Source organism: Macaca fascicularis, chromosome 12 (genome assembly GCF_037993035.2).
Source record: "Macaca fascicularis isolate 582-1 chromosome 12, T2T-MFA8v1.1".
In the NCBI taxonomy this organism is placed as follows: Eukaryota; Metazoa; Chordata; class Mammalia; order Primates; family Cercopithecidae; genus Macaca; species Macaca fascicularis.
In genome coordinates this window covers 128,395,403-128,420,091 of record NC_088386.1, presented here as the reverse complement: position 1 = coordinate 128,420,091, position 24,689 = coordinate 128,395,403, and the positions used below count along the sequence as shown (strand labels likewise).

At 60.1% G+C, this 24,689-nt stretch overlaps 1 protein-coding gene and 1 long non-coding RNA gene across 2 annotated transcripts; one reads left to right on the top strand and one right to left on the bottom strand.

The window, feature by feature from the left end:
* Positions 1-13,598: 13,598 nt before the first annotated feature.
* On the bottom strand, positions 13,599-15,942 carry LOC123567985 (uncharacterized). The gene is made up of 2 exons (XR_006691187.3): positions 14,488-15,942; positions 13,599-14,130 (listed from the first exon to the last, which is right to left on the bottom strand). It is a non-coding gene; the product is annotated as an uncharacterized lncRNA (long non-coding RNA).
* A 115-nt stretch (positions 15,943-16,057) lies between these two features.
* On the top strand, positions 16,058-24,074 carry ECEL1 (endothelin converting enzyme like 1). The gene is made up of 18 exons (XM_045367893.2): positions 16,058-16,178; positions 17,137-18,023; positions 18,632-18,700; positions 18,806-18,916; positions 19,004-19,096; positions 19,302-19,426; positions 19,675-19,897; positions 20,393-20,491; positions 20,723-20,797; positions 20,948-21,051; positions 21,294-21,352; positions 21,433-21,484; positions 22,054-22,121; positions 22,274-22,398; positions 22,747-22,812; positions 23,090-23,185; positions 23,428-23,504; positions 23,648-24,074. The coding sequence occupies exons 2-18, from the start codon at positions 17,238-17,240 to the stop codon at positions 23,745-23,747; spliced, it is 2,328 nt and encodes a 775-aa protein (XP_045223828.2). The 5' UTR covers positions 16,058-16,178; positions 17,137-17,237; the 3' UTR covers positions 23,748-24,074.
* Positions 24,075-24,689: the final 615 nt, after the last annotated feature.

Genomic DNA, 24,689 nt, shown 5'->3' with positions numbered 1-24,689 from the left:
GGGAGCGTCCTGCCGCGCCGCGTCCGCAGGGCCCCGGTCCGCAGCCAGTCCCCAAGGTCCACCAGGCGGGCGCCAGGCCCCAGGCCTCGGTCCTCACGGTGCTGGGGAGGGAGGCTGAGCGGGACATTGATCTATATTTGGAGAGCGCTCAGTCCCCCTCCCGAGTCCAGGTGAGTCCCCTCCTCCCGTCCCCGCACGCAGCCCTCCAGCCTGAACCTCCCCCAGCCGCCCGCCCAGACCCCTCCCTGGGGCCAGGGCCGAGGTCGCTGCCGCAGCTCGGGCCGCCTGATTCAATGAACTAATTCCCGGCAAGACAGATGTGCCATTCCCCGTCGCCTGCCATTAGCGGAGACTGAGTGCCCGCGGGCGGGGGCGGGAGTGCGGTGGGGGCGGTGAGGTGACGTCACGGCCCAGCCGCTGACGTCAAGGGCGCCGGGCCAGGAGTCCCGCAGCGGCCCGGCACGCCGGGTCCTTCCGCAGAGTGCGTGTTTGTGCGCACACCTGTGTCTCTGGGCCTCGGGGTCTGCACTGGGTCCTTAGTTTGACCCAACTGGGCTGACTCCTACGGATAAACCTCCCTCCCGCCCCCGCCTCTGCCTTCCCTTTGTGGACTGATCTTGCCTCCCCGCTCCCTCTCCGCCCCCAACACCACCCCCCTCCACTCCCCACCACCTCCCGTCTCTTCCGTCTCTTACTTCAGTGGTACTTTCTGTGGGCGCTTGCACAGTGAGGACGCACGCATACATGCGTGTACATTGTCACCCAAGCATGCACACTCGTATACACACGGGGGCCTGTGCGCACACAGGTGTGTGTCAGCCGGAGCATACTTCAGACATGGACACCGTGGTGCCCAGGGACACATGCATGCACGCAAGGGCACAGGCGTCTCCAAGCAACACCTGCACACACGCGTGCGCACACACAGCCCTGGGTCTGGCTGGGGATGATGCAGGCCCCGGGGAGCCCTCTCAGCCTTAGAGAAGCCGAGCCCATAGCCTCAGCCCCTCCCCAGCCAGGTTTCTGGGCCCTTGAGGAGCATTACAGCTGGGGTTGGAGAAGGGGCAGGATGGGGGAAGGGAAGCCTTGTCAAGGACACCAGCAAGGGAAAGGAAAAAAAAAAAATAATAAAGTGGAAGAAATAAAATCAAAAGGCTTTTAAGGCTGCTCTCCCCAAGTAGTTGATGTCTTGGCTGCGATTGCCGGCAATGAAATATTGTGCTCTCTGATCGCTTAATGCACGGAACTCCGCAGCCCCTCCCCCTGCCCGTGAGAGACCCTCCCCTCCCCCTCCTCTCGCCCCCTCCCCCTTTCCCTGGCCGATCTGCCTCCTTGCTCCCAGAAGGGTCCTGAATGTTTAATGGAGGGCACAGCTGATGCCCACGTCCACCCTGGCACTGACCCCAGGAGGGGTCCTGAAAGCCACAGCTGGCCAGGACACCCCAGTCCACAGCCTTCGCAGGAGGGGACAGTCCAGCCAGGAGATGGGAACCCTGCCCATGCCCAGCAATTGTGGTGCCCAGGGCTCTCCCCCTGCAGAGAAAGAGCTGGCTCTGGGGGTCTTTGAGGTGTGACAGCATCCTCAGCCCGAGAAGGAAATGAGGCCCATGTGTCACTGATTGTGATCCCCTGCCCTTGGAGCTCTGAGAGGCTGGTGACACAGCCAAGGCTCCTGGAGACTGCGTGTATTGGGGCCAAGGAATGGATAGGTGGGTGGGGGGTGGGGGTTGAGTGGATAGGTGGAGGGTGTCCTGCCCTAATTTTCAGCCTTTAGTTAAAAACTGAGCTCAGTAATGGTTAAGAGGCCTGGCTTCAAGCCTCAGCTTCTATTCCAGCTCCCTCACTTCCTGGCTCTGTGACCTTGGGCAAGCTCCGAGCCTCCTGTGTCTAAGTTTCCACACCAGGAAGGATAGAGCAAATAATAGAACCAGCTTCATAGGGTTATTGGAGGATTAAAAGAGAAAATATATGCAAAGTGCTTAGCACAGGGCCCGGTGCACAGGAGGGGCCCATAAGTAGGGCTAATTATCTTTGTAATCTCCGCAGTGGCTCCACCCCGCCTTGCCTGGACTAGGAGGGGCTGGGCTGGCAGCAGGCCAAAGGTGGTGGAGCCCACAGCCCCTCTCCTTCCCATCTTCCTCCTCCTCTTCCACCCTGGCTTCCACACCCGCCCCGCCCCCAGGCATCAGTTCACTCCATGCGCCTTTCTGTCAAGGCCGCAAAATTGGCCAAATCTCCGTAATGCTAAAAAATTGGTCCATTAGCTGGCAGGGAACATTGACAGGAGGGGAGAGCGGAGAGCATCACCACCACAGATGTGCCAGGGGCAGGGGGAAGGGGCTCCAGAGCCAGCCGTGTGTGTGTTTCTGCGCATATATGTGTATGCACATGTGTGTATGCATGCATGTGTGTGTATGTGTTTGTGTGGCTGAGGCCCTGCTGTGTGCTAGACATGCTACCACTCGGGACGTTCACAGCATCATCTCATAAACCCCATGACAGCCCTGAGAGGTTGGTCCTATTATTACTCCCATATTACAGATGAGGAAATGGAGGCTCAGAGACCAGAAGGGCTCAAGCAGGGTCACTCAGCAGCTGTCAGGGAGAGAACTCACCCTCTGCTCTGGGACTCCACTGGCCTCTGTGGGGCCCCTTCCCAGATGTCCCAGGGGCCCCAAACACCCCATGATCCTTGATCCTGCAGTCTCTGCCCTCATGTACATGCGTGTACACTGTCTGCCTCCTGGCCCTGCCCTGGGGGCTACTCACTGCCCTGGAGCAGCTGGCTGGGGAACTTCATCTCGTTGGGGTCAGCCATGCCCAGTTTCTCCTTGTGGGGAGAAATGATGGGTGTGGGAAGTGATCAGTGCCTGGAGGAGGATGGGGAGGGAAGCTCAGGCCTTCTGGCTATCCCAGACTTCCTTCCTGGAGGGAGGGATGGGCTTGGACAAGGGCTGCCCACGACTCCCTGGCTGCCCATCACGGGGACAAGGCTCTTCTCTGCCCTCTTTGGAAGTCATCTCACTGAAGTCTAGCCCAGGTAGATATTACTGTCCCTGTTTAGGGGCAAAGAAATTGAGGCCTAAAGAGGCAAAGTAACATGTCCACAGCTAGTGGAGGGTGGCGCTGGGATTGAATGCAGATGACTCTGACTCCAGAGCCTGGGGTTTCAATCCTTTCACTTCAGTGATGGGGAGCACCTCCCTGGGTGTCGTGTCCTATCAGGACTGTTTGAATCCTGAGAATGTGTTTATTCATTCTTTCCTTCCATACATATGAAGTACTTCCTACTGCCAGCACTGTGCACTGGGGACACAGAGATGCACCAGCTCCTTCGCTATCCCCAGGCCCAGGCTGCTGCACACAGCTGAGACAGCCCCTACCCGACTCCTGCAGCCCTAGGAATCCCCTGCGTCTCCTCTCGGGGCAGCTCGGCAATCCTTGCCTCTTCCCCTCTCCCTCTGTCCCTTGCTTCCCGGATCTGCTTAATTCTGAGTCAGTCCACCCAGCTGCCTGCACACACGGGTCCCCATCCCTGCCTGTAAGAGGTGAGCACCTGTTAGTGGGCCTCAGGACCCCCAATTCTTACTCTGCAGTCCCCCGGGCCCCCCATTTCCCACCCCAGCACCCCCATCAGATGGGTAGTAGGGACATGGCTCATGTCTGGGGATGTAGCTGCCCACTCCAGCCACCCTAAGGGAACAGTACTTCAAGGCCAATGCTCTGGGCTGTGGTTGGGGACAGGGAAGGCTGAAGAGAGGGAGGCTGGCAGGCTGGGGAAATTCTTCTTTTGGCCATAACCTGTCCTGAGACACCACCAAGGGTCTGGCCGGGCTACGGCGTGGCCCCGGCCTCACTGTCTATCATGGACTGCATATTAGTGTCCCCCAAATTCCCATGTTGAAGCCCTAATTCCCAGTGGGATGGCATCTGGAGGTGGAACCTCTGGGAGGTCATTAGACCTTGAGGGTGGATCCTTCATGATGGGATGTGTGCCCTTCTGAGAAGAGATGGGAGAGAACTTGCTTCCTCCCTCTTCTCTCTGCCGTGGGAGGAAACAACCAGGGGACAGCACCTGCAAACCAGGAGGGCCCAGGCAGAAGCCGGCCATGCTGGCACCCTGGTCTCACCCTGCGCAGCCGCCAGGACTGTGAGGACACACACACCCTCTCGAAGCCACCCAGCCCATCATGTTGCTATAGCAGCCCGAATGAATGCACCGTCCATCCTCAGCCTGGCTGCCACCCACGAGAGGTGAATGAGCGCCCCCAGAGCCAGCCATGGCTGAAAGTGAGGGGATGTTGAGGGAGATGGGGCAAGCTGGCCTCCATCTGGCTGGAGACAAAACTAGGATTCAGCTTCTCAAGTCAACATAGTCCCTTTTAACATCCCCTCTCTGCAACTCTGCAGGGTGGAAAACTCAGCCAGGGAGGCTCGGGCACAACTGCCACGCACCGGCAGTGGTGGAGCACAGGCTGGCTGCGGGCAGGGCCTGCCTCTGATGCTGCTGCTCCTGAGTAGTCCAGGTGGCAAGTGGCAAGTTGCTCTCTCCCACTTTTCTTCCTCCTTGCCCCCATCCCCCAGCTTGATTCCTTAGAACCCCTTAATGGACTGTGGTAAAGTACAGTGGTTATGACTTTGGGCTCTGATGTCAAGCAGTTTAGGTTCAAGTCCTACCTCTGACACTTCTTGGTCATAACTTTGGAAAAGCCCCTTCATTGTAAGCTGTGGTCTCCTCACCCTGCAAAGTGGGAGAATAATAATGGTACCTGCCCCTTGGGAGGTGTTGCAAGGATTCAGTGAGATGCAACAGTGCTGGTACAATGTGAGTCCTGATGGCAATGATGGTGGTGACGATTTTGTTGAAAGGGATGATGATGATGATGATGATGGTGGTGGTGATGATGATGGGGAATTCAGTGAAAAGGATGATCTAGATAAGGTGATGGTGCTGATGGTGGTAGAAAAGGGGAGGATGACAAGGATGGGGTGCTGCAAGTCAGGCCCAGTGAAGAAAGACAGCAAGACAGATAGGAAGCTTGGTGATGCAGGGATATGAAGCCGAAGGGTGCTTCTCTGTGGATCCTGTGCCTACCCCACCTGCTGTTAACCCCCTTGCCTCCAGCCAGCCCAGGAGAAGGCAGAGGTCTCTCTTCTTTCCTGCCTGAACCTGGCTGCGCATTAGTCTGGGCTCTGGTCTCGCCATGGCCCCCTGGCCCCACCTAGGTCTTTGGGAAGCATCCACGAGTCCTGGTGGCCAGTGTGAGTCCCGGTTCTCCGGACCCAAAGGACCTGTCAGCAGGTGGTCATGGGGTCCAGAGTGGCAGGCATGGACTGGTGCGTGGGTCTTGAGCAGGAGTCCCAAGGCTGTGGCCCATCCCATGGGCTCTGAGGAGGGTCGGGGTAGGGCTGTGGACCTCAGGTGGGGTCCACAGGAGGAGGCAGTTATGTGGGTTAGATGGGCAGGCGGCTGCAGTGCTTCCGAGTTTGGAGTCAGACCTGTTCACATCCAGTTCCACCACTGACAAGCCAGAGATTAAGAAACCCTGGCTGTTTTGTAATCTCCCCGAGTCTCAGCTTTATCTCTGTCCCGACACATGGGGTCATGGTTGCATTTTTCACAGGTTGGGTGGTCAGCAGAACACCTGCACCTAGGAGGAACCCCAGAGACATTGCTGACTTCGTTATCATGACCTTCATTGGCTCTGATGGGCTGCATAGACCCTGGCCTGGGCTGCACCCAGGACAGTCATGGGCCAGGCCCAGGCCGGGCTGGGGGCTCCTGGCAGGCAGGCTGGGCTCAGATGCTTCACCTCCCTGACCCCTCCATGCGCCAGCTCTCCACTGCCCCCACCCCCCAGCCTCCCCCTGCGCCCTCTCCACAGGCTGGCGAAGGCTCTGACGTGTGAAATAAAAAGAGATTTTAATTACCTCTCAGCAAAACAGCAATTAGAGAGAATCACAGCACAACAGCGGTCCCCTCCTCCACTCCCCCAGCCAGGTCCGCCTTCTCGCCTTTTCTCCCCGCAACCCCAGCGTGAGGCTGGATGTGACAGGAAGTCCTCCCATTTAGCTCAGGGCCCCGTCCCTGTACCCCAGGCGTGGGGTGGGCGAGCCAAAAGTCAGGAGGTGGTCTGTGCTGGGGATGGGGGCGGGAGGGTGCCAGGGGCCATAGGGAAAGCCCCCAAATGACGAGGGCTGCTTGGGCAAGTGGGGCCTCCTTCTGCACACACCTCGAGGATGGCCATGACCCCATCTGTCTGGGGTCTGTGTGCAGACCACCGGGCTCTGCCTCTACACCACGTGTGCCCTGGCAGTGCCCGTCCCTGTGTGCATGGCTGGCACGTGGGAATACCGTGTGTTCATGTGAGCCTGGCAGCAACCTGGGGTGATGCAACCCTCAGGATGAGCAGGCTGCGCTGGACAGGCAGCGCATTCTCCTGCAACAGGCTTTTAAAATAATTGCCTGTGACCCTGAGCAGTAGCTCTCTGTCTACTGGCTGCCCCTGCCCCAGGCCCCTGCTGCCAGGGGTCACTGCTCTGTCCATCTGCAGAGACTTGGGCACCTGTGCTGTACTTGGGGATGGGGCAGGGAGGGCGGGTGAGGTGTCCCCATGGGTGGCCTGAGGCTGGGGGCGGCGGGTGGCGGGTGGCTGACTGAAGGGATAATTGCAGGCAGCAGGCCTTAGCTAATGCATGCTATGATAAAGCCCCATTACTGAGGGAGGCTGCTGGAGCATGGAGGTGGGGCTGGGGGGGAGGCTGCCTATGGGGGGCTGACAGCCTTTCTCATGGGAGGGGGAGTGGGCAGCCACTGACACCTCTGCAGTCTCCTACCTTCCAGAGCTGCAGCCAGAGGAGCAGGGAGAGCCAGGCCCCAGGGGTAGGAGGGAGCTGTCCCACAGACACACATGACCAGCCCTGGGCAAAGGTCTGCAAGCCTCCACTTCAGTTGTCTAGGGGCCCAGCCCCCATGGAGGAGCAGCAGTTTCCTGGCCATTCATCTTGAGGTTCCTGTACTGTGAAGCCTCCCAGCCTCAATGTCAGGGAATATCATCGCTGGGTTGTAGAAGTCACACTGGGCCAGGTGAGGTGGCTCACCCCTGAAATCCCAGCACTTTGGGAGGCCGAAGAGGGCGGATCACCTGAGGTCAGGAGTTTGAGACTAGCCTGGCTAACATGGTGAAACCCCATCTCTACTGAAAGCACAAAAATTAGCCGGGCATGGTGGTGGGTGCCTGTAATCCCAGCTACTCGGGAGGCCAATGCAGAAGAATCTCTTGAAACCGGGAGGCAGAGGTTGCAGTGAGCCTAGATCACACCACTGCACTCCAGCCTGGGCAATAAGAGTGAGACTCTGTCTCAAAAAAAAAAAAAAAAAAAAAAAAAGTCAGACTGGCAGTGAATGAACAGCTGACAGCAGGGACCCCAGCCCATTGGGTGTCACAGATGCCAACTACCTGTGGTGGGGGCACAGATTAGTCTGGTGAGTCCCTGTAACGTGGCCCCAAGTCTCACCCACTTGTCCATGGGGAATAGACCTCAGCATCCATTTCCCAGAGGCCCAGAGTGGGTACATGACTTCCCTAAGAACACACAGCCAGGGCTGGATCAGACCCCACATACCCCTAATCTCTCAGCATGGTCACTTACCAGCTGTGTGACTGTGAAAGTCACTTAATCTCTCAGGGCCTCAGCTGCTTCCTCCGTAAAATGGGATAATAGTAGCAGTCACTCCTACGATTGTCCTGAGGAGTGAATGAAATAAATCAGCACTAATGCCCAGGGCCTGGCCTGGAAGTCAGCTGCTTCTATTCTCAGCACTGTCTTTGTTCTCTGACCCACATCCTTGTGGTAGACAGAATCCTAAGATGCCCCCAAGATTCCTGGTCCCTGGTGTGCACACGCACATCCCACCACTGTTCAACTGAACACAAATCCGGGGACCGGTATGAAGGGATTTTGCAGATGTGATTAAGGTCCCAAATGACTTGACCTTAAGATGAGATTATTGGTGTGGGCCCGACCTAAGCACATGAGCCCTTCAAAATCAGAGAATTTTGCCAAGTGCAGTGGCTTACGCCTGTAATCCTAGCACTTTGGGAGGCCAAGGTGGGAGGATTGCTTAAGCCCAGGAGTTGGAGACCAGCCTGAACAATACAGCAAGACCCCATCTCTTAAAAAATAAGTAAATAAAAGCAGAGCGTTTCCTGGGCTGGTCAATGTAAGGAAACCAGAAACTTGAAGCACGTGGAAGATTTCACTGGTGGGAGGGATTCTCCATTGCTGGCTCTGGAAGTGGAGGGGGCCTCTGGGAGCTGACAGCAGAACCCCAAAGTGGACACCTTGATTCTGGCACTTCAAGGAACTGAATTCTGCCACAAACCCTGAGCTTAGCGAAGGCCCCTGAACCCCAGATGAGCGCCACATCTCCAGCCAACATCTCGATTTGGCCCAGTGAGGCCACGGGCAGAGAATCGCATGCCGTGCCTGGACCGCTGACTACAGAAACTGTGAGGTCATAAAAGTGTGCTGTTGTAAGTAGCTATGTTTGTGCTACTTTGTTTTGCAGCAATAGAAAACTAATAACCCTCTTTGGTAGTTCTGTCACAGGCTCTGGGACCTCTTGCCAAGAGGGGATCTTGGTGCCAGGCTGAGGGCAGCCCCAGGCATAGCTGGCACTCTCCAGTGATACGTGGATAGGCACCTTGCTGCTGGCTACTCCTGGCAGGCCTGAGCACCTGCCCAAGAGGCTGTCACAGGTGGAAGGGAAGGCAGAAACTTGATACCCAGCTTTCTGCTCTGGCTGTCCTGGAGTTGGGGGAACCTTGTACCCGGTTGCCCATCCTCCAATCTGATCTATCATCACAACAGAGGAGGAGGCCTGTGGGAGGCCCTGCCATGTGCTGTCCAGCCCACAGCCCCGGGGTGGGTGGCAGTGGGCAGAGGTGGGCACTGATAGTCACAGTGATGCAGGGTGAATCACGGGAGCACCAAATCTGCTTCTCTAGTCCTTTACCCACTTTAAGGAGCCTCTGACAATGTCTGAACCCCCAAACATACGGTCTGGAAGGAGGCCCCACTAGGGGCCAAGGCCCTGTGCCCAGCCCCCCACCTGCCAATATCCCCCTCCCCAGACCCTCTATCTCCTTCCCTGCACAGCCCTGCTGTCTCTCCAAAAGGGACAATTAGTGGCCTCAGCTTTAATTAGCTAACGATCCCCTTCAGCTCCAATCACTTGAAATGATGATGGAGTGCTGGGGGAGGGGACTGCAGGCCCAGGGACGCTGGGAGCCAAGGAAGAGGCCCTTCAGGCCATTCAGGCTTCTCTGCCTGTCCCAGGCTCGCCCTTCCTTGCAGTCCCAGGCAATGTGCCAAGGAGATCCTGACAGGAAGGGGTGTCCCCAGCCCCCACAGCCTCGTTTGCATCCCTCTTGCAGCAGGAGCTGAGCTCCTGTCGTGGCCTGCCCATCAGATGGGGAGCCCAAGGGACCTGCTTGTCAGCGCTAGAGGCCACTGGCCGGAGACTCTCCACTGCCCCCTCCTTCTTGTCCCCCATAGCCACAGACTCTGGCTCTGCAAATCTGACCTCCACTCCTGACCCCCTGCCTGTGGCCGAGGCCTTGCCACTTAAAGGTTGGGTAGGAAGGACAAGGCAATAGGAAAATCTAGGGTTCCAGCAGAGCTGAGGAAGAGAGGCTGTCGTGAAAATACCGAGTCACAAGATAACGTCAGGTAGGGACAAATATAGTATGGGATGCACCCAGTGCCACAGACAGAAAACGGCTTGGCCTCTTCAACTAGGGAAATCCAGGAAGGTCCCGTGGAGGTGGCGACATCTGGAAAGGAGGTCAAAGTCCCGGCTGCAGGCCCTGAGATGCCTCCTGAGGTCGCTGAGCAAAGCCACACTTGGCATCTCTGACACAGTTTCTGGGCCTGAGGTCTCAGGCTGGGCCCCTGGCTCCCGGCTGCCATCGCTTGGGTTCCTGAGTGCCCTACTGCCCCCTGCAGAGCTGTTCTTCCATCTCCCAGCTCGCGATGTGCATGGCCCCGAGACTGAATGCAGCAGACACAGGGTCAAGTCTCCGTTTCAGTACTGAGTCTCCGTGTGAACCTGGGCATCTTCCTTTCCTTCTATGCATCCGTTTCTTCCTCCGTAAACAGGGGCCAACGACAGGGCTCCCTCGTGGGATAACTCAGCGTGAGGCTCAGTGTGGAGGAGATAGAGGGCTCGGCACAGAGCATGGCGCTTAGGAGCCGCTCCGCATGTGACAGTGGGTGTCCCGCCCACAGTTGCGACAGCCTTTCCAGGTTGGAGCTGGGGCCTTCTCCATTCAGCCTAGCCCAGGCTCTGGGCACCCCTGCTCTGAGGTCACGTGTCAGGCTCCAGGCTGGGCACTGGGGGGCATGCATCTCTCCCTGCCAGGGGCCCTTGGGCAGCTTCCTCAGGTGGGGGCCTGTCAGGGGGATCCTGGAAGCCTGAGATGGACCTAAAGGAGGGACACAAGTCTGGGGACACAGCACTCAGGCAGAGGGGACAGCTCGAACAAAGGCTGCGCTGTGAGTATGCCGTGCTGGTAGAGGAGGGACACTCAGGGGAGTGTGAGGGGACCACACCCAGGAGGCCTCAGAAGCCACAGTGGCCATGGCTACACAGAGGCTGTGGCCGGGAACGGGCAGAACTGCAGCAGCACTGGGGTGGGCAAGGAGAGAGAGACCCCCTTCTCCACTAAGAAAGGGAGAAGGAGGGGCCAGAGCTGGAGACAGGAAAGGGATGGGAATGAGAGGAGGAGGTGAGAAGTCTTTCCAAGGCTGGGTTTGAAATGCAGTGAGTTTCCAGTGCCAGCAGGTGTGGGTAGGACCTGGGACCAGAGCCAAACACCTGGACACAGCATCGGGGGGTGGAGGAAGGGCAGGAGGCAGGGAAGGTGGGACAGGGCGGGCAGAGAGGGAAAGTGGGAGGGAAAACTCTGGGCCAAGGCCTTAGGATTTGGAGACCAGACGGGGTGAGTGAGACTATCTAAGTGTCCCTCAGTCAGGGAGGGTGACCCCGAGGACCTCTGGCTGGGAAACACTAGCACAGACCACAGGGGGAGAAGAGGCACTCAACCATCCATCCTATTGTGTCCTATTTATTAAAAATAAATCAATAAGGGCTGGGCACAGTGGCCCACACCTGTAATCCCAGCACTTTGAGAGGTGGATCACTGGGAGTTCAAGACCAGTCTGGGCAATATAGCGAGACTCCAGTCTCTACACAATAAAAAAAATTAGCTGGGCATGGTGGGAACACCTGTAGTCCCAGTTACTTTGGAGGCCAAGGTGGGAGGATCATTTAAGCCTAGGAGATCCAGGCCGCAGTGAGGTATGATTGTACCATTGCACTCTCGCTGGGCAACACAACGAGACCTCATCTCTAAAACAACAAAAACACAGTAAAACAAAGAGATACCCAGGTGGGCCTCGATGTTCACCCTGCACTGGTCACAGAGCCTACCTGGCCTTACCTTGGGAGGGCTGGGGCTGCGTGAAGGAGGGCTCTCATGTTTGTCCTCTACAGACTTGTGTGGCTTCAATATTTTAAAACGAGAGAATATTTACATGTTTCTTATATAAAAACAACATTGCTCTAGAGGTTGGGAGGTGACCCCGAGAGGAGTCTGTGCCTGGCGGGGACAAAGCCCACCACGGGGTTCAGAGTGGAGGTGAGGCGTGCAGGAGGGTGGAAAAATGGCCCCCTCTTGTCATCTGGTGGGTTCCGAGCAAAGGAAAGGTGTTCGGGATCCAAGAGTCTGGGCAGGTTTGCCTGGGTGCTGTGCCTGGTGTATGGCCTGGCGCTGAGAGATACTTCACACAGGGTATCTCCATGAGCTGATCACAGTCGTCACCTGAGTTTATCATATGCATCCCCTGTCCTGGGCTCCCGAAGACACCTTGGGCTACCTGGAGGTGAAGAACAGGGGCTGCCATAGGACAGACTTTGCATTCAGTGGAGTAGGGGCCTGTGGAGGCAGCACCTGACCAGATGGGAGAGGCCACTCCCAGGTGGCCCTGAAGGATGGTTGGCAATTGGCCACTGTAAGAGCGGATGGAGGAAGGGTGTTCCAGGCAGCTGGAACAGCAAGTGCTAAGGCCTGAGGGATGAGAGAGCCAGCCATGTTCTGGGAAATGGAAACAGAGTGAAAAAGGGAGGTATAGGGGGAGGTATGGGGGCAGGCAGGCAGAGAGGGACAAAGACAGAGAAGAGCCAGGAGGAGGCCCTGCCACACTAGGTGCCTGAGCTCCACCGTGAGGGGTGAGTAGGGGTTCCAGCGTGGAGGCCAGAGTGGAGGCCAGGGCAGCAGTCCAGGCTGGAGTGGGCCTAGTGTGGGGTCAGGACCTAGCAAAGGAGCTCAGCCAGAGGTCTGGACAGCAGGGAGGAAGCCAGGCCAGGAGGGCCGGGGAGTGTGGGGAGGTGATAGGCCAGGCCAGGGAGCCCAAGGGCTGCCTTTGAGGCACAGGAAAGCCAGTGGAGAACAGAGTTCAGCTGTCCCCCGCACCGCCCTGCCAGAGGCAGGCCTCACTGGAGGCTCAGGTAGAACCAACGGGCAGCCAGTCACCCCACCTGGTCACAGCAGTGGGGAGAAGTGGAGGCCCAGGGCAGAGTGGTGGGGTACTGGGCTTTTGGGGGTCTCTCAGTTAGGCTGTGGGCCCCGAGATTTCCAAGACGAACCTGAGTCAGCACTGTGGCGGCCGCGGCGGCTCCGGCCTTCCTTCACCCCCTCCCTCCCACCCCAGCCACTTGGGAGAGTCATTTCATTTCTCAAATTAAAAATCCATTTTGTGTTGTGAATAATAGATGGAATGAGCCCTGAGAGGCCGGGTGGAGGACAGGAAACTGGTTGGGGGCGTGTTTTTAGGGCTCAGAAGATAGCACAGGTCTGCAGGGGAGGAGTGGGGCCTGGTTGCACAGGGTGGAAGCTGGCAGGGCACGTTCCGGAGCTGACACCCCGCTGCAGCACACTGAGGCAGGGAAAGGGGTTCATCCCCACCCACATGCAGGCCGCAGGAGAGAAGCGGGTCTGACCACAAGTGGGCTCTAGGCAGGGCCAGGCCTGGCATTTGGGTGGGCAGCCCTACCTCAGATCAAGGCACTTACCAGCCCACTTGGTGAATGTGCAACAGATGCAAGCTGTTGGTGAGAGCACGCTGTCCCCAGGGAGAGCTCCATGCCCAGAACCTAAACCAAGTGATGCCCTGTTCGGCAGCGTGGCTGAGGTCTACCCTTGGTCAGGGAGGAGACAGACAGTCAGGTTCTGAACCCCTCATCTCTGCCCCTTGCATCCCCTCAGGCTTTTCTCTTCAAGGCAGCTCTGGCGGCATTCTACTGCTCCCTGAAGCTGGGCACCCAGCTGCCTCACTCATGGCTTGGCTGGGTTTAGCTGGGCACTGCTGTGGCCTGTCATTCTCTTGCTCATGAGTCATGGGGTCACCTTGGTAATATAGGGATAGGAAGAGATCTCCCAAGAGAGTGAGCAAGCTACAGGTCAGATCACTGGTGCCCTACTCCCCTAGAGCACCAGATTCCCTTACAGAGAAGGCGCCGGAGAATCAAGGAGGTGGGCCTCCGACCTCTCTTTATTGGCAGTCTGTGCGGGGTGGCCAGGACTGAGGGGTCAGAGGGCCAATTCCAAGTCAACTCCTGTAGGTCCTGGTTGCTACTCTCAGCCCGGGGCTGGGGGATGAGATGAGAACAGAAAAGGTGAGATGGAGCCAGGCAGGTCGCCTGACAGGGAGTCGGGAGGCCCATGAACAGATCAATAGCAGCTGAGTCTGGGAGAGGGTGGCTGGAAGAGGGGTCCCAGAGCTGACCTGGGAGGGAAGAGGAAGGGACAACGGAGGGAAAAAGGAGGGAGGAGAGACTGAGGGCCTGGGACTGCCCCCACCCCAGCACCGTGACTGGAGCAGAAGAGTCCCTAGGGAAGCAAGTTTGCCTCTGTGCCTTTCTGTCGGAAGAGTCGGCTCTCTGAGACAATATCCATTTTTATATTTCTTGGAAATTTCACGGCATTCATTTCGGGGAAAATAAAAGCTGTCATTGCTGGAGAAATGATACCAATCAGGGCCTGAAAAGGCTGGAAAATTATCCTCCTGGAGACGGGAACATTGAGGGAAAAATGCAGATTAAAAGCACAAAGAGCCACTTTGCCACCTCCCTGCCCTCCCCTCCCCCCTTCATGGAATCACCACATTATAAGTAATTCCATGTTTCCTCCTTAGAATTAATAGGACCCAAGAAGGATGCCTGGGGAAGAGGATGACCCTGGGGTGGCCAGAGATGGAGGCAGGGTATCCAGAGTGGGGGCTTAGAGATGGAGAGATGAACAGGCAGGGGAGAGGCAAGACAGGGACAGAGGCCGGCACTCAGGGCCAGGGCTCAGGAGCTGGGCAGATGCACAGCCCCCAAGGAGGGGAACAGGATGATGGATAGTTTATCAGAGTCCCTACCTTGTCGTGATTTTTTATCAGATGGCTCTCCATGGCTCTCACACATTGTTTAGGCCAATCCTACAGGCTGGAGTCGGCAGACCTGGGAGGGCTGATGCTTTGTGGGGTCCCCTGCTAGAGACACCAGAGGTCGGTAGGGTAGAGAAAGCAGAGATTCCAGAAACAGTATCAGTCTTCCAAGGAGCCCCAAGTTCTCTGTGTCCCATGAGGGCCAGGCTGTCTGACCAAGGCAGGGAGGCAGGTAGAAGAGGGCTCTGCCTCCAGGCAGTGGGGAGATCCCGCATTGAAAAAGCCAGCTCGGGCCGGGCGTGGTGGCTCACGCCTGTAATCCCAGCACTTTGGGAGGCCGAGACGGGCGGATCACGAGGTCAGGAGATCGAGACCATCCTGGCTAACACGGTGAAAACCCGTCTCTACTAAAAAATACAAAAAACTAGCCGGGCGAGGTGGCGGGCACCTATAGTCCCAGCTACTCGGGAGGCTGAGGCAGGAGAATGGCGTGAACCCGGGAGGCGGAGCTTGCAGTGAGCTGAGATCTGGCCACTGCACTCCAGCCTGGGTGACAGAGGGAGACTCCGTCTCAAAAAAAAAAAAAAAAAGAAAAAAAAAAAAAAGAAAAAGCCAGTTCACCTGGAAGAAGGCAGGGGGTGGGTAAATTCAGATTCCCGGCACCCAGCCTGCCCTCCCATCAGTCCACATACCAGGGTCTTGAGGCCAGCTTGTCTGAGGCCGGAGGCTGCTGGCCAGAGGAGGCAGGCTCCAGCCCTCCCTGGCTCCAGCAGGGAGACTTCGCTCATTCTTCTCTTGGCCTTTTCTTCCTACCTGGGCCAGGGACTTCCTGAGCCATGGTGCCAGGGCCAGCCACGGCTGGGAAGGATGGGGAAGGGGGCTGCAAGCCCTCTTCTTGCAGGAGTCCCCACTGAGCTCCCTTCACCAGGGGCTAGGCGAAGGGAGCGAGGCCAACCAGAAGCCGTGGTGGAGAGCCGATCCAGGACAGGGGTTCCAAGGAGGACAAAGAAGCCGGTAGTGAAGGTGCGCTCTGCGCCAGGGACTGTGCCGGCAGACACAGGCACTACTGACACCGCCCCCAGCCCTTCAGAGGAGTACTTGGCCCGTCATCTCCAGCTCCAGCTCCTTTTCTTCCTACCTGGGCCAGGGACTTCCTGAGCCGTGATGCCAGGGCTAGCCACGGCTGGAGAGGATGGGGAAGGGGGCTGCAAGCCCTCTTCTTGCAGGGGTCCCCACTGAGCTCCCTTCACCAGGGGCTAGTGGGCGGCTGGGAGTGGGGACACTGGATCGGAGGGAACCCCTCACGGCAGTACTCGCTGCCCTCACTCGTCTTGGAACGCGGCTGGACCCGGAGTCCCAGACCGCAGCCCGCGCACGACCCCCGGGAACCCGTCTCCGCGGGCCGCCGACCCACGTCCGCGCTGCGGCCCCGCTGCCAGGTGGCCCGAGAGACGCAGGAGGAAGGAGGGGCGCGCGGGGCGGGCGGAGGAGGGTGGAGCCGCCCGCGCGCCCCCTCCCTCGGGCCGGCAGGCGGGCGGCGCGGCGGGCTCGGCGCGGCGGCAGAGGAGGCGGCGGGCGCTGGGAGACACCGGACGCCGGCTCAGCTCCACTCCGCTCCGGCTCAGGCCCCTGCTCGGGCCCGACCCGCTCTGTCACCGCCGGCTCGGGCGCGCACCTGCCGGGTAAGTGGCGCCCGAGTCCCTGTCGCTGAGGCCACCATCGCGGCCACCTCCGTCGCCGCCGCCGCCACTGCGCGGAGCCTCCCGGCTTTGTCTGCGTCCTCTCGGCTGCGGCTCCGGCTGCGGCTGCGGCTGCGGCTCCCGGGCTCGGCTCTCGGGCTCCGCGGACTGCGCGGCACAGCGTCAGGGCTCGGGGCTCGCCGGCCAGCTCGCTCCCCGCCGGGGGTGAAACTTCGCCCAAGTTTGGGTTCTGGGGAGAACCTGTTGAAGCCGGGAGTGGCTCGGGGCGGGGACAGAGATGGTGGGAGTGGGGGGAGGGCACCCGTCTCGGCTTCTCCATCAGGGCCGTCCAGGGGTGGGTTGTGTGTTCGCCACCCTGGGGCGTTGGCGCGCGCCTCTAGGGAAGGGGCGAGTGGGCCGTCGGGCCACCGAGCAGAAGGAGCCAGCGAGCGGGATTGGCGTGGTCAACCCCGCGGACTTCCACGAGGACAAAGTTTGGTTCTTTGGCCGCTTTGCCGAGCGTCTGGGTCCAGAGCGGAGAGCTGAAACTGCCGCATAGACGCGCCCCTGACTGCACCTCCTCACTCCAGCCTCCGCTCCTTCCCCCACCCCACCCGGCCTTGGCTGGGGCAGGTCGTGGGAAAGAAAGGCGAAGGGAAGAGGGACGACCTTTCAATGAAGGCCCACTACGTGCCAGGCCCCTGGCCTGGCGCCTCTTGCTTCCAATAAGAGCCCTCCCAACCCTGCGGCTCTCAAGCCTGCGCAGGGAGGGGACAGGGGAGAAGACTACACTGTGCACGCGGGGGTGGTGGCCCCGCCGAGCCCTCCTAATCCCTGGTTTCCGCAGTGAATGAGGCCCAAGGCTGGGGCCTCTGCACCCAGGCCTGTGTGCCTCCTCGCGGTGCCCCTGAGCCCCATCCGGCTGCGGCGCCTCCAGAGCCAGCTTCTGCCCTTCCCGCAGCTGCGGCCCCGGGGCCATGCGGAGGCCCACGAGGAGGCCGGCGGCCACGCGCATCCCGTAGCCCAGGTGGCCCAGGGCTGCACCGCGGCGGCCTCGGCGCCATGGAGCCCCCGTATTCGCTGACAGCGCACTACGATGAGTTCCAAGAGGTCAAGTACGTGAGCCGCTGCGGTGCGGGGGGCGCGCGCGGGGCCTCCCTGCCCCCGGGCTTCCCGTTGGGTGCTGCGCGCAGCGCCACCGGGGCCCGGTCCGGACTGCCGCGCTGGAACCGGCGCGAGGTGTGCCTGCTGTCGGGGCTGGTGTTCGCCGCCGGCCTCTGCGCCATCCTGGCGGCTATGCTGGCTCTCAAGTACCTGGGCCCGGTCGCTGCCGGCGGCGGCGCCTGTCCCGAGGGCTGCCCTGAGCGCAAGGCCTTCGCGCGTGCCGCTCGCTTCCTAGCCGCCAACCTGGACGCCAGCATCGACCCATGCCAAGACTTCTACTCGTTCGCCTGCGGTGGCTGGCTGCGGCGCCATGCCATCCCCGACGACAAGCTCACCTATGGCACCATCGCGGCCATCGGCGAGCAGAACGAGGAGCGCCTGCGGCGCCTGCTGGCGCGGCCCGGGGGTGGGCCCGGCGGCGCGGCCCAGCGCAAGGTGCGCGCCTTCTTCCGCTCCTGCCTAGACATGCACGAGATCGAGCGACTGGGCCCGCGGCCCATGCTGGAGGTAATCGAGGACTGCGGGGGCTGGGACTTGGGCGGCGCAGAGGAGCGTCCGGGGGTCGCTGCGCGATGGGACCTCAACCGGCTGCTGTACAAGGCGCAGGGCGTGTACAGCGCCGCCGCGCTCTTCTCGCTCACGGTCAGCCTGGACGACAGGAACTCCTCGCGCTACGTCATCCGCGTGAGTGCCCTCCCCACCACCCGAGCGCCCTGCCGGCGGCCGCGGATCCGGGGCGCAGTGGCTTTGCCCAGGGGTCCCTGTGCGCGGGAGGCGGGTGCGTGAGAGGAGAGGAGGGGAGAGGCGAGCAGGAGAGGGGAGGGGAGGGGAACGCACCGCGGCAGAGCGCGGGAGGAGGGCGCAAGTAATTTCCCTGGGGGTAATTGCGGTGTTTAGAGGAGCCGCGGGAGCCGCAATTTCCCAGCCCTCTGGCAGGCTGTGAGGGCCAGGAGGGAGGGGCGCGCCGGCGGGCTGGGTTGACATCTCCGCAAGGGCTGGAGCTGGCCCCGAAACTAGGGGTCCCAACTGTCAGTGGGGGAACTAGGAATGCCCCTGACAGATAAGGAAAGTGCAGACGTACAGGGGTAAGATTGGGCGCCCGTAGGCTGGGACAGTCAGGGATGGGGCTTTGGCCATCTCGTCCTGGTGGAAAGAGGGGCTGGGGTCTGCGTGCTTCTGGGACTGTACTCATGGATGTCTGGTTGCTCTCTGGGCATTGGAGTGGGAATTCCCTTTGTTTAGGGAACCTGAGGTGTGGACCTCTGACCTCTGGACCCTGTCTCCCTCCCCAGATTGACCAGGATGGGCTCACCCTGCCAGAGAGGACCCTGTACCTAGCTCAGGATGAGGAGAGTGAGAAGGTGCTGGGGCATGGGATGGGGAGGCAGGGAAGGCCTGGGGCCCCAGGAGGGGTGGATCCAGGCTAGGCCTGTCTGTCCCTGGATGAGCCCCCTCCCCTGGTGCAGATTCTGGCAGCATACAGGGTGTTCATGGAGCGAGTGCTCAGCCTCCTGGGTGCGGATGCTGTGGAACAGAAGGCCCAGGAGATCCTGCAGGTGGAGCAGCGACTGGCCAACGTGAGCAGACCCGGGCTGGCGGCTGCCCTGGACTTGAGAGAAGGCATCATGGAGCACGGCTGGGTCAGCTGTGATCTCTCCCAACAGATCACTGTGTCAGAGTATGATGACCTACGGCGAGATGTCAGCTCCATGTACAACAAGGTGACGCTGGGGCAGCTGCAGAAGATCACCCCCCATGTGAGTGTGGCCCAGTCCTCGTGGGCAGGCAGGGTTGGGGGCAATGCTGCTGCTGGGACTACAGGGTCATCTCTCCCCAGAGATGGGCAAACCCTTCCTTGGCCATGGACTCTTATGTCCCCTTGCTGCCTCTCTCTGCCCCTCTCCCTGTCTTCTGTGGCCCCTGCCACCCCCAGCCTCACTGTCCTTGTCCTTGGCCTCACAGTTGCGGTGGAAGTGGCTGCTAGACCAGATCTTCCAGGAGGACTTCTCAGAGGAAGAGGAGGTGGTGCTGCTGGCGACAGACTACATGCAGCAGGTGTCCCAGCTCATCCGCTCCACACCCCGCCGGTATGGCTGCAGATCTGGCATTTTCTGCCCAGCGGCCACTAGATCCTTGCCCTGCATGCTGGACCTATCTGCTGGGTGGGCTTTACATTTTCTGCTCTGCATATCTGGGATGACCCCTTGTCCCTTCTTTGTGGGGTTGTCTGGGTCCTGGGTCCAGCCGCAGGTTGGGGGGCACAGGTGGGGGTGGTGCCCTTGGTGGCCCACATGCATGTCCGTCTGGACACCCACTGGCTTCACCTGGCCCCCAGGGTCCTGCACAACTACCTGGTGTGGCGCGTGGTGGTGGTCCTGAGTGAGCATCTGTCCCCGCCATTCCGTGAGGCGCTGCATGAGCTGGCACGGGAGATGGAGGGCAGCGACAAGCCACAGGAGCTGGCCCGGGTCTGCCTGGGCCAGGCCAACCGCCACTTTGGCATGGCGCTTGGTGCCCTCTTTGTACACGAGCACTTCTCAGCTGCCAGCAAAGCCAAGGTGGGCTGCCCTTGTTTGGGTGGGGAGGATGGTGCTGAACTGAAGGTGAAGCCCTCCCGAGGCCATGGTCCTAACATGGGGAGCCCCACATGTCCCCCTGCAGGCAGGGGGACCAGGCCCTGCTAAGTACTCAGCTGATTCTGAGGCTCCAGGCTACTCCTCCACAGGCCTCCTCCTCCAGGAAGCTCATGTGGACTATCAACTCCAGGTGGACCTCCCTGCCAGGCCCCAGCCCTCCTTCTCAGGCACGCGTGGGAGGCGTGGCCTTAGGGATGTCCGTGGTCATTGCGGGGGCAGTTTCCTCTTCTGTCTTGTGAGCCCTCGAGGGTGCAGGGCCTGGATCCCCACCTCCAAAGTATCCTCTTGGTGTTCAGAACTGAGGTTTGGGCTTAGAAAGTGGTGCTTAAAGACAGGGGTACCCCTCCTGCCAGGAGTGATGGACCAGAGTGAAAGGCTGCTGGGTTGACCCTTGCTCCCTGACCTCTGACCCTGCAGGTGCAGCAGCTGGTAGAAGACATCAAGTACATCCTGGGCCAGCGGCTGGACGAGCTGGACTGGATGGATGCTGAGACCAGGGCTGCCGCTCGGGCCAAGGTGAGGGGACCCTGTGCCATTGGTTGGTCCTATATACATTGAGCACCTACTGTGTGCCAGTGAAAGAGAACAAAAGGGGCAAAAAGGGCTTCATAGAGTTGACTAGGCCTGCCTCCCCAACTGTGAAGCCCACTCCCAGGCTGGCCTAGTGTTCCCTTCCTTGGTGAGTAGGATGGGGTGGAGGCTGTCTCCTGAAGCCCCGTGCCACCCTCACCTGCCCTCGGCCTGCAGCTCCAGTACATGATGGTGATGGTCGGCTACCCAGACTTCCTACTGAAACCTGATGCTGTGGACAAGGAATATGAGGTGGGCCCTGACCCTGCCTGCCCTGCCCATCCACAGCCCCTGTACTAACGGCACTCAGGAGGGCAGGTGGCCTGCATGGCCAGGATGTCGCCCAGTCTGCAGGTAGCCCTGCCCTCGTCTGTGGCTGAGTGCCGCCCATGCCTCCTGCAGTTTGAGGTCCACGAGAAGACCTACTTCAAGAACATCTTGAACAGCATCCGGTTCAGCATCCAGCTTTCAGTTAAGAAGATTCGGCAGGAGGTGGACAAGTCCACGTGGGTACCTGGTCCAGAGCTGGGAGTCAGAGAAGGTTGTGGGGAAAGGGCAGGAGCTGGTGGGGCAAATCATCTCACAGCCATGCAGATATAGGGGGGCACACAGGCCAGCACAGAGCATGGGGTGGAGGCCGGCAGGGTGACCCCCAGACTGTCAGGAGATGGCTGATGAGGAAGCTGTGATGTGAGGGTAGTGGGGGAGGGAGTGTGTGCCCCCCATTCACCCCAGCCTCCCTCCACAGGTGGCTACTCCCGCCACAGGCGCTCAATGCCTACTATCTACCCAACAAGAACCAAATGGGTAAGAGGATGTGTCCCTATACTGGGCGGGGCAGGGTCTAAAAGTGGGTGTGTCTCCCACTGAGCACCCCCTTCTTGTAGTGTTCCCCGCGGGCATCCTGCAGCCCACCCTGTATGACCCTGACTTCCCACAGTGAGTACATAGCTTGCCCCGTTTGTGGCTGAGGGCAGGGCTGGCATGCAGACCTTGTCTACCAGGTGTGTGTCGGTGTACTGTGGCTCCAATCGCCCCAGACCCAGCTGGGTTCAGGAGTCAGGACAGCTGTGGACCCTGGCTCGCCACTGCATCCTTGGTTATTTAGAAAAATGTGTAGGTTTGTTATTTGTAACTTCCTGGGGTCTTCCTTACTTGTTTGAGGCTCATTTCGATGTTTCAAAGGTGGCGCAACACTAACGATGAGGTAGGAGGCCAGACCCCCTCGTGGGTGCCTCCGTTTCCCTCCTGTCTCCTCCAGCCCTGTTTCACCGCCCAGCCAGCTCTGTTAGATGGGATTTCCTAAAAGCGGCTGGATAGGTTCCACTGGCATTCACACAGCCCATGAGGAAGCTGAGGCACAAGTGCCCCTAGACCACACGGATGCCTCTGTGGCCTCCCTGGGCCACCTCCTGGCCTGCCCAGGGGACATCCGGGGCCTGGGCAGCAGCATGGGGCTCTCAGAGGGTGCTGAGGGCTAGGGCCTGATGCTGCTGCTGTGGGCCCAGGTCTCTCAACTACGGGGGCATCGGTACCATCATTGGACATGAGCTGACCCACGGCTACGACGACTGGGGTGAGGCCTGCTGGGGCCCGAGGGGATGGCTGGGAGGGGGCAGGACAGGCAGTGGAGAGGCAGGGTAGGGGATGGGCTAACTGGGGCTGGTGGGTGGGAAGGGGAGGGCGCTCAGGGTGAGGGTGGGTCTCATCCTGCTGCACTGCCCACAGGGGGCCAGTATGACCGCTCGGGGAACCTGCTGCACTGGTGGACTGAGGCCTCCTACACCCACTTCCTGCGAAAGGCCGAGTGCATCGTCCGTCTCTATGACAATTTCACTGTCTACAACCAGCGGGTGAGACCCCCCACCTGCCCCTTGTGCCCCTCGGGCCTGGTGGGGCACGGGCTGGGAGCATCACGCATACCCTTGTGCACATGCACATGTCTAAACAAAACCTGTGCCCAGGTCCCTGCACACACACTTGGTTCCCGCACACTCATGTGGACACATAATGAGTGTCTGTAGACTTACGGAGGACAAGGGGTTTAGGGGGAAGGAGTAGAGTTGGAGCCCCCCCTCAAACTCTCTGGGCAAGGGAAGGAGAGGGGTGGTGGGAATTAGGGGCTGGGGCCCAAGGTATCAATGCCCGAGGGAGGCCAGCTGGGCCCCAAGCAGCCCCCTGTCCTCTTCCCTTCCCGGCAGGTGAACGGGAAACACACGCTTGGGGAGAACATCGCAGATATGGGTGGCCTCAAGCTGGCCTACCACGTGAGCCGCCTGCCTGCGCTCCACCCCAGCTGCGGGAGGGGCGGGGGCTGATGAGGACTCCAGATGAGGGACAGAGCTGCCTCTCCCTGCCCACCCTGCTGAGCTCTGGCCTGGGGTGGGGCAGGGCATGTGCTGGGGACATGGTCCACTGGAAGAGGAAGGATTCACAGGCCTGCCTTCACAGGGAGAGCAGGGAGGGCTACCTGGATGGAGGACAGAGAGGAAGCAGTGCCCAGGGTGGGTGGACATAGCAGGTCCATGCTCTCTCTGTCCCCAGGCCTATCAGAAGTGGGTGCGGGAGCACGGCCCAGAGCACCCACTGCCCCGGCTCAAGTACACACACGACCAGCTCTTCTTCATTGCCTTTGCCCAGGTGGACAGGGTGGGGGATTGGACTGGGAGCCTTGGGGTGGGGACACAGCATCCGGGGTCAGTCCCAGCCCTGCCTTGCCCAGGCCTCGCATGGCCAGCCTGTCTCTCATCACCTGTCCCCTCAGAGGTGATGGCCCTGTGGTGCTGAGGGGGCCTATGGCCTTGCGTCCTGGGTGGGGGGCTAGGGGTTGGATGCCTGGCTTCATCTCCCCCTCCTCCCCTCCACCCGGCTCCTGGACCCAGAACTGGTGCATCAAGCGGCGGTCTCAGTCCATCTACCTTCAGGTGCTGACCGACAAGCATGCCCCTGAGCACTACAGGTATGCCCAGCTGCCCGCCTGGCCTCGTCAGCTCCTTGTGTTTAGGGTGGGATCGGGAGCACGGGAAGGAATAAAACTCACTCGTTTGCTGGGGTTGGGGTGGTTGCAGGGCCCCTCACTGTGTGGGTCTCTCCCCACCCCAGGGTTCTGGGCAGCGTGTCCCAGTTTGAGGAGTTTGGCCGGGCTTTCCACTGTCCCAAGGACACGCCCATGAACCCTGCCCACAAGTGTTCCGTGTGGTGAGCCTGGCTGCCCGCCTGCACGCCCCCACTGCCCCCACACGAATCACCTCCTGCCGGCTACCGGGGCAGGCATGCACCCGGTGCCAGCCCCGCTCTGGGCACCACCTGCCTTCCAGCCCCTCCAGGACCCGGACTCCCTGCTGCCCCTCACTTCAGGAGGGGCCTGGAGCAGGGATGAGGCTGGACTTCCGGGGGCTGGGGGGGAAATATGCTGGGGTCCCCAGACTCTGCTCTAAGAGGGCCAGACCCCTCTGCCAGGCTGGATTGTACAGACCCACCTTCGCTGTGTTCTTGCTGCAAAGTCTGGTCAATAAATCACTGTATGGTTGCCTTGGCCTCTTCACGGGTCCCCAGGGCAGGCGGAGCTGGAGATAGCCGTCTGCAGGGAGGCTAGGGCACTTAGCACAACTGGGACCCTGGAGAGGACCTTCTTGTCTACTGGTTGCCCTGGCTCAGCCGCCTGTGTCTAGCCCTCCTGGACTCTTCTATCTTTTCCACCAACCGGCAATACTTCCCTGGCCCAGCCGCCCTCCCCCAAAGCCTTGCCTGGGACTTCCTGCCCAGTTCTGGGGCACCCCTAATTCAGTCTCATGGCCTGGTGACTCACATTCCAGGGTGATGCTGGGACTTATGTCCCCTGCAAGTCTGAAGTAGGAGAAGCTTCTGCCTTGTCTCAGCCTGGCCCTTGGCCTCAGCCTCTCTAGAAAGGGGATAGTGACCCACACTTACATGGAGGTGGGGCCGGCCCACAGGACATCTCAGCCTCTCCTCCAGTGTGGAGGCAGGCTCCTGGGGCGCAGAAAGCAGAGGACTCGTAGGAATGATAGGCTCCTGGCATGAGGAGGGTGGACAGAGGTAGGGAGTGCTGCCCAGGCTGGAGGCTGCCGACTGGCCCTGCCCGATCGTGGAGGGGCGGCAGGGGGAGGGGGAATTCTCCTATCGG

Bases quoted from the DNA above. Each gene is read 5' to 3' on its own strand.
- ECEL1 (XM_045367893.2), top strand. From the start codon at position 17,238: ATGGAGCCCCCGTATTCGCTGACAGCGCACTACGATGAGTTCCAAGAG. The intron at 19,097-19,301 runs GTGAGTGTGGCC...TTGGCCTCACAG, and splicing joins TGCAGAAGATCACCCCCCAT to TTGCGGTGGAAGTGGCTGCT. The intron at 22,122-22,273 runs GTGAGGCCTGCT...CACTGCCCACAG, and splicing joins CCACGGCTACGACGACTGGG to GGGGCCAGTATGACCGCTCG.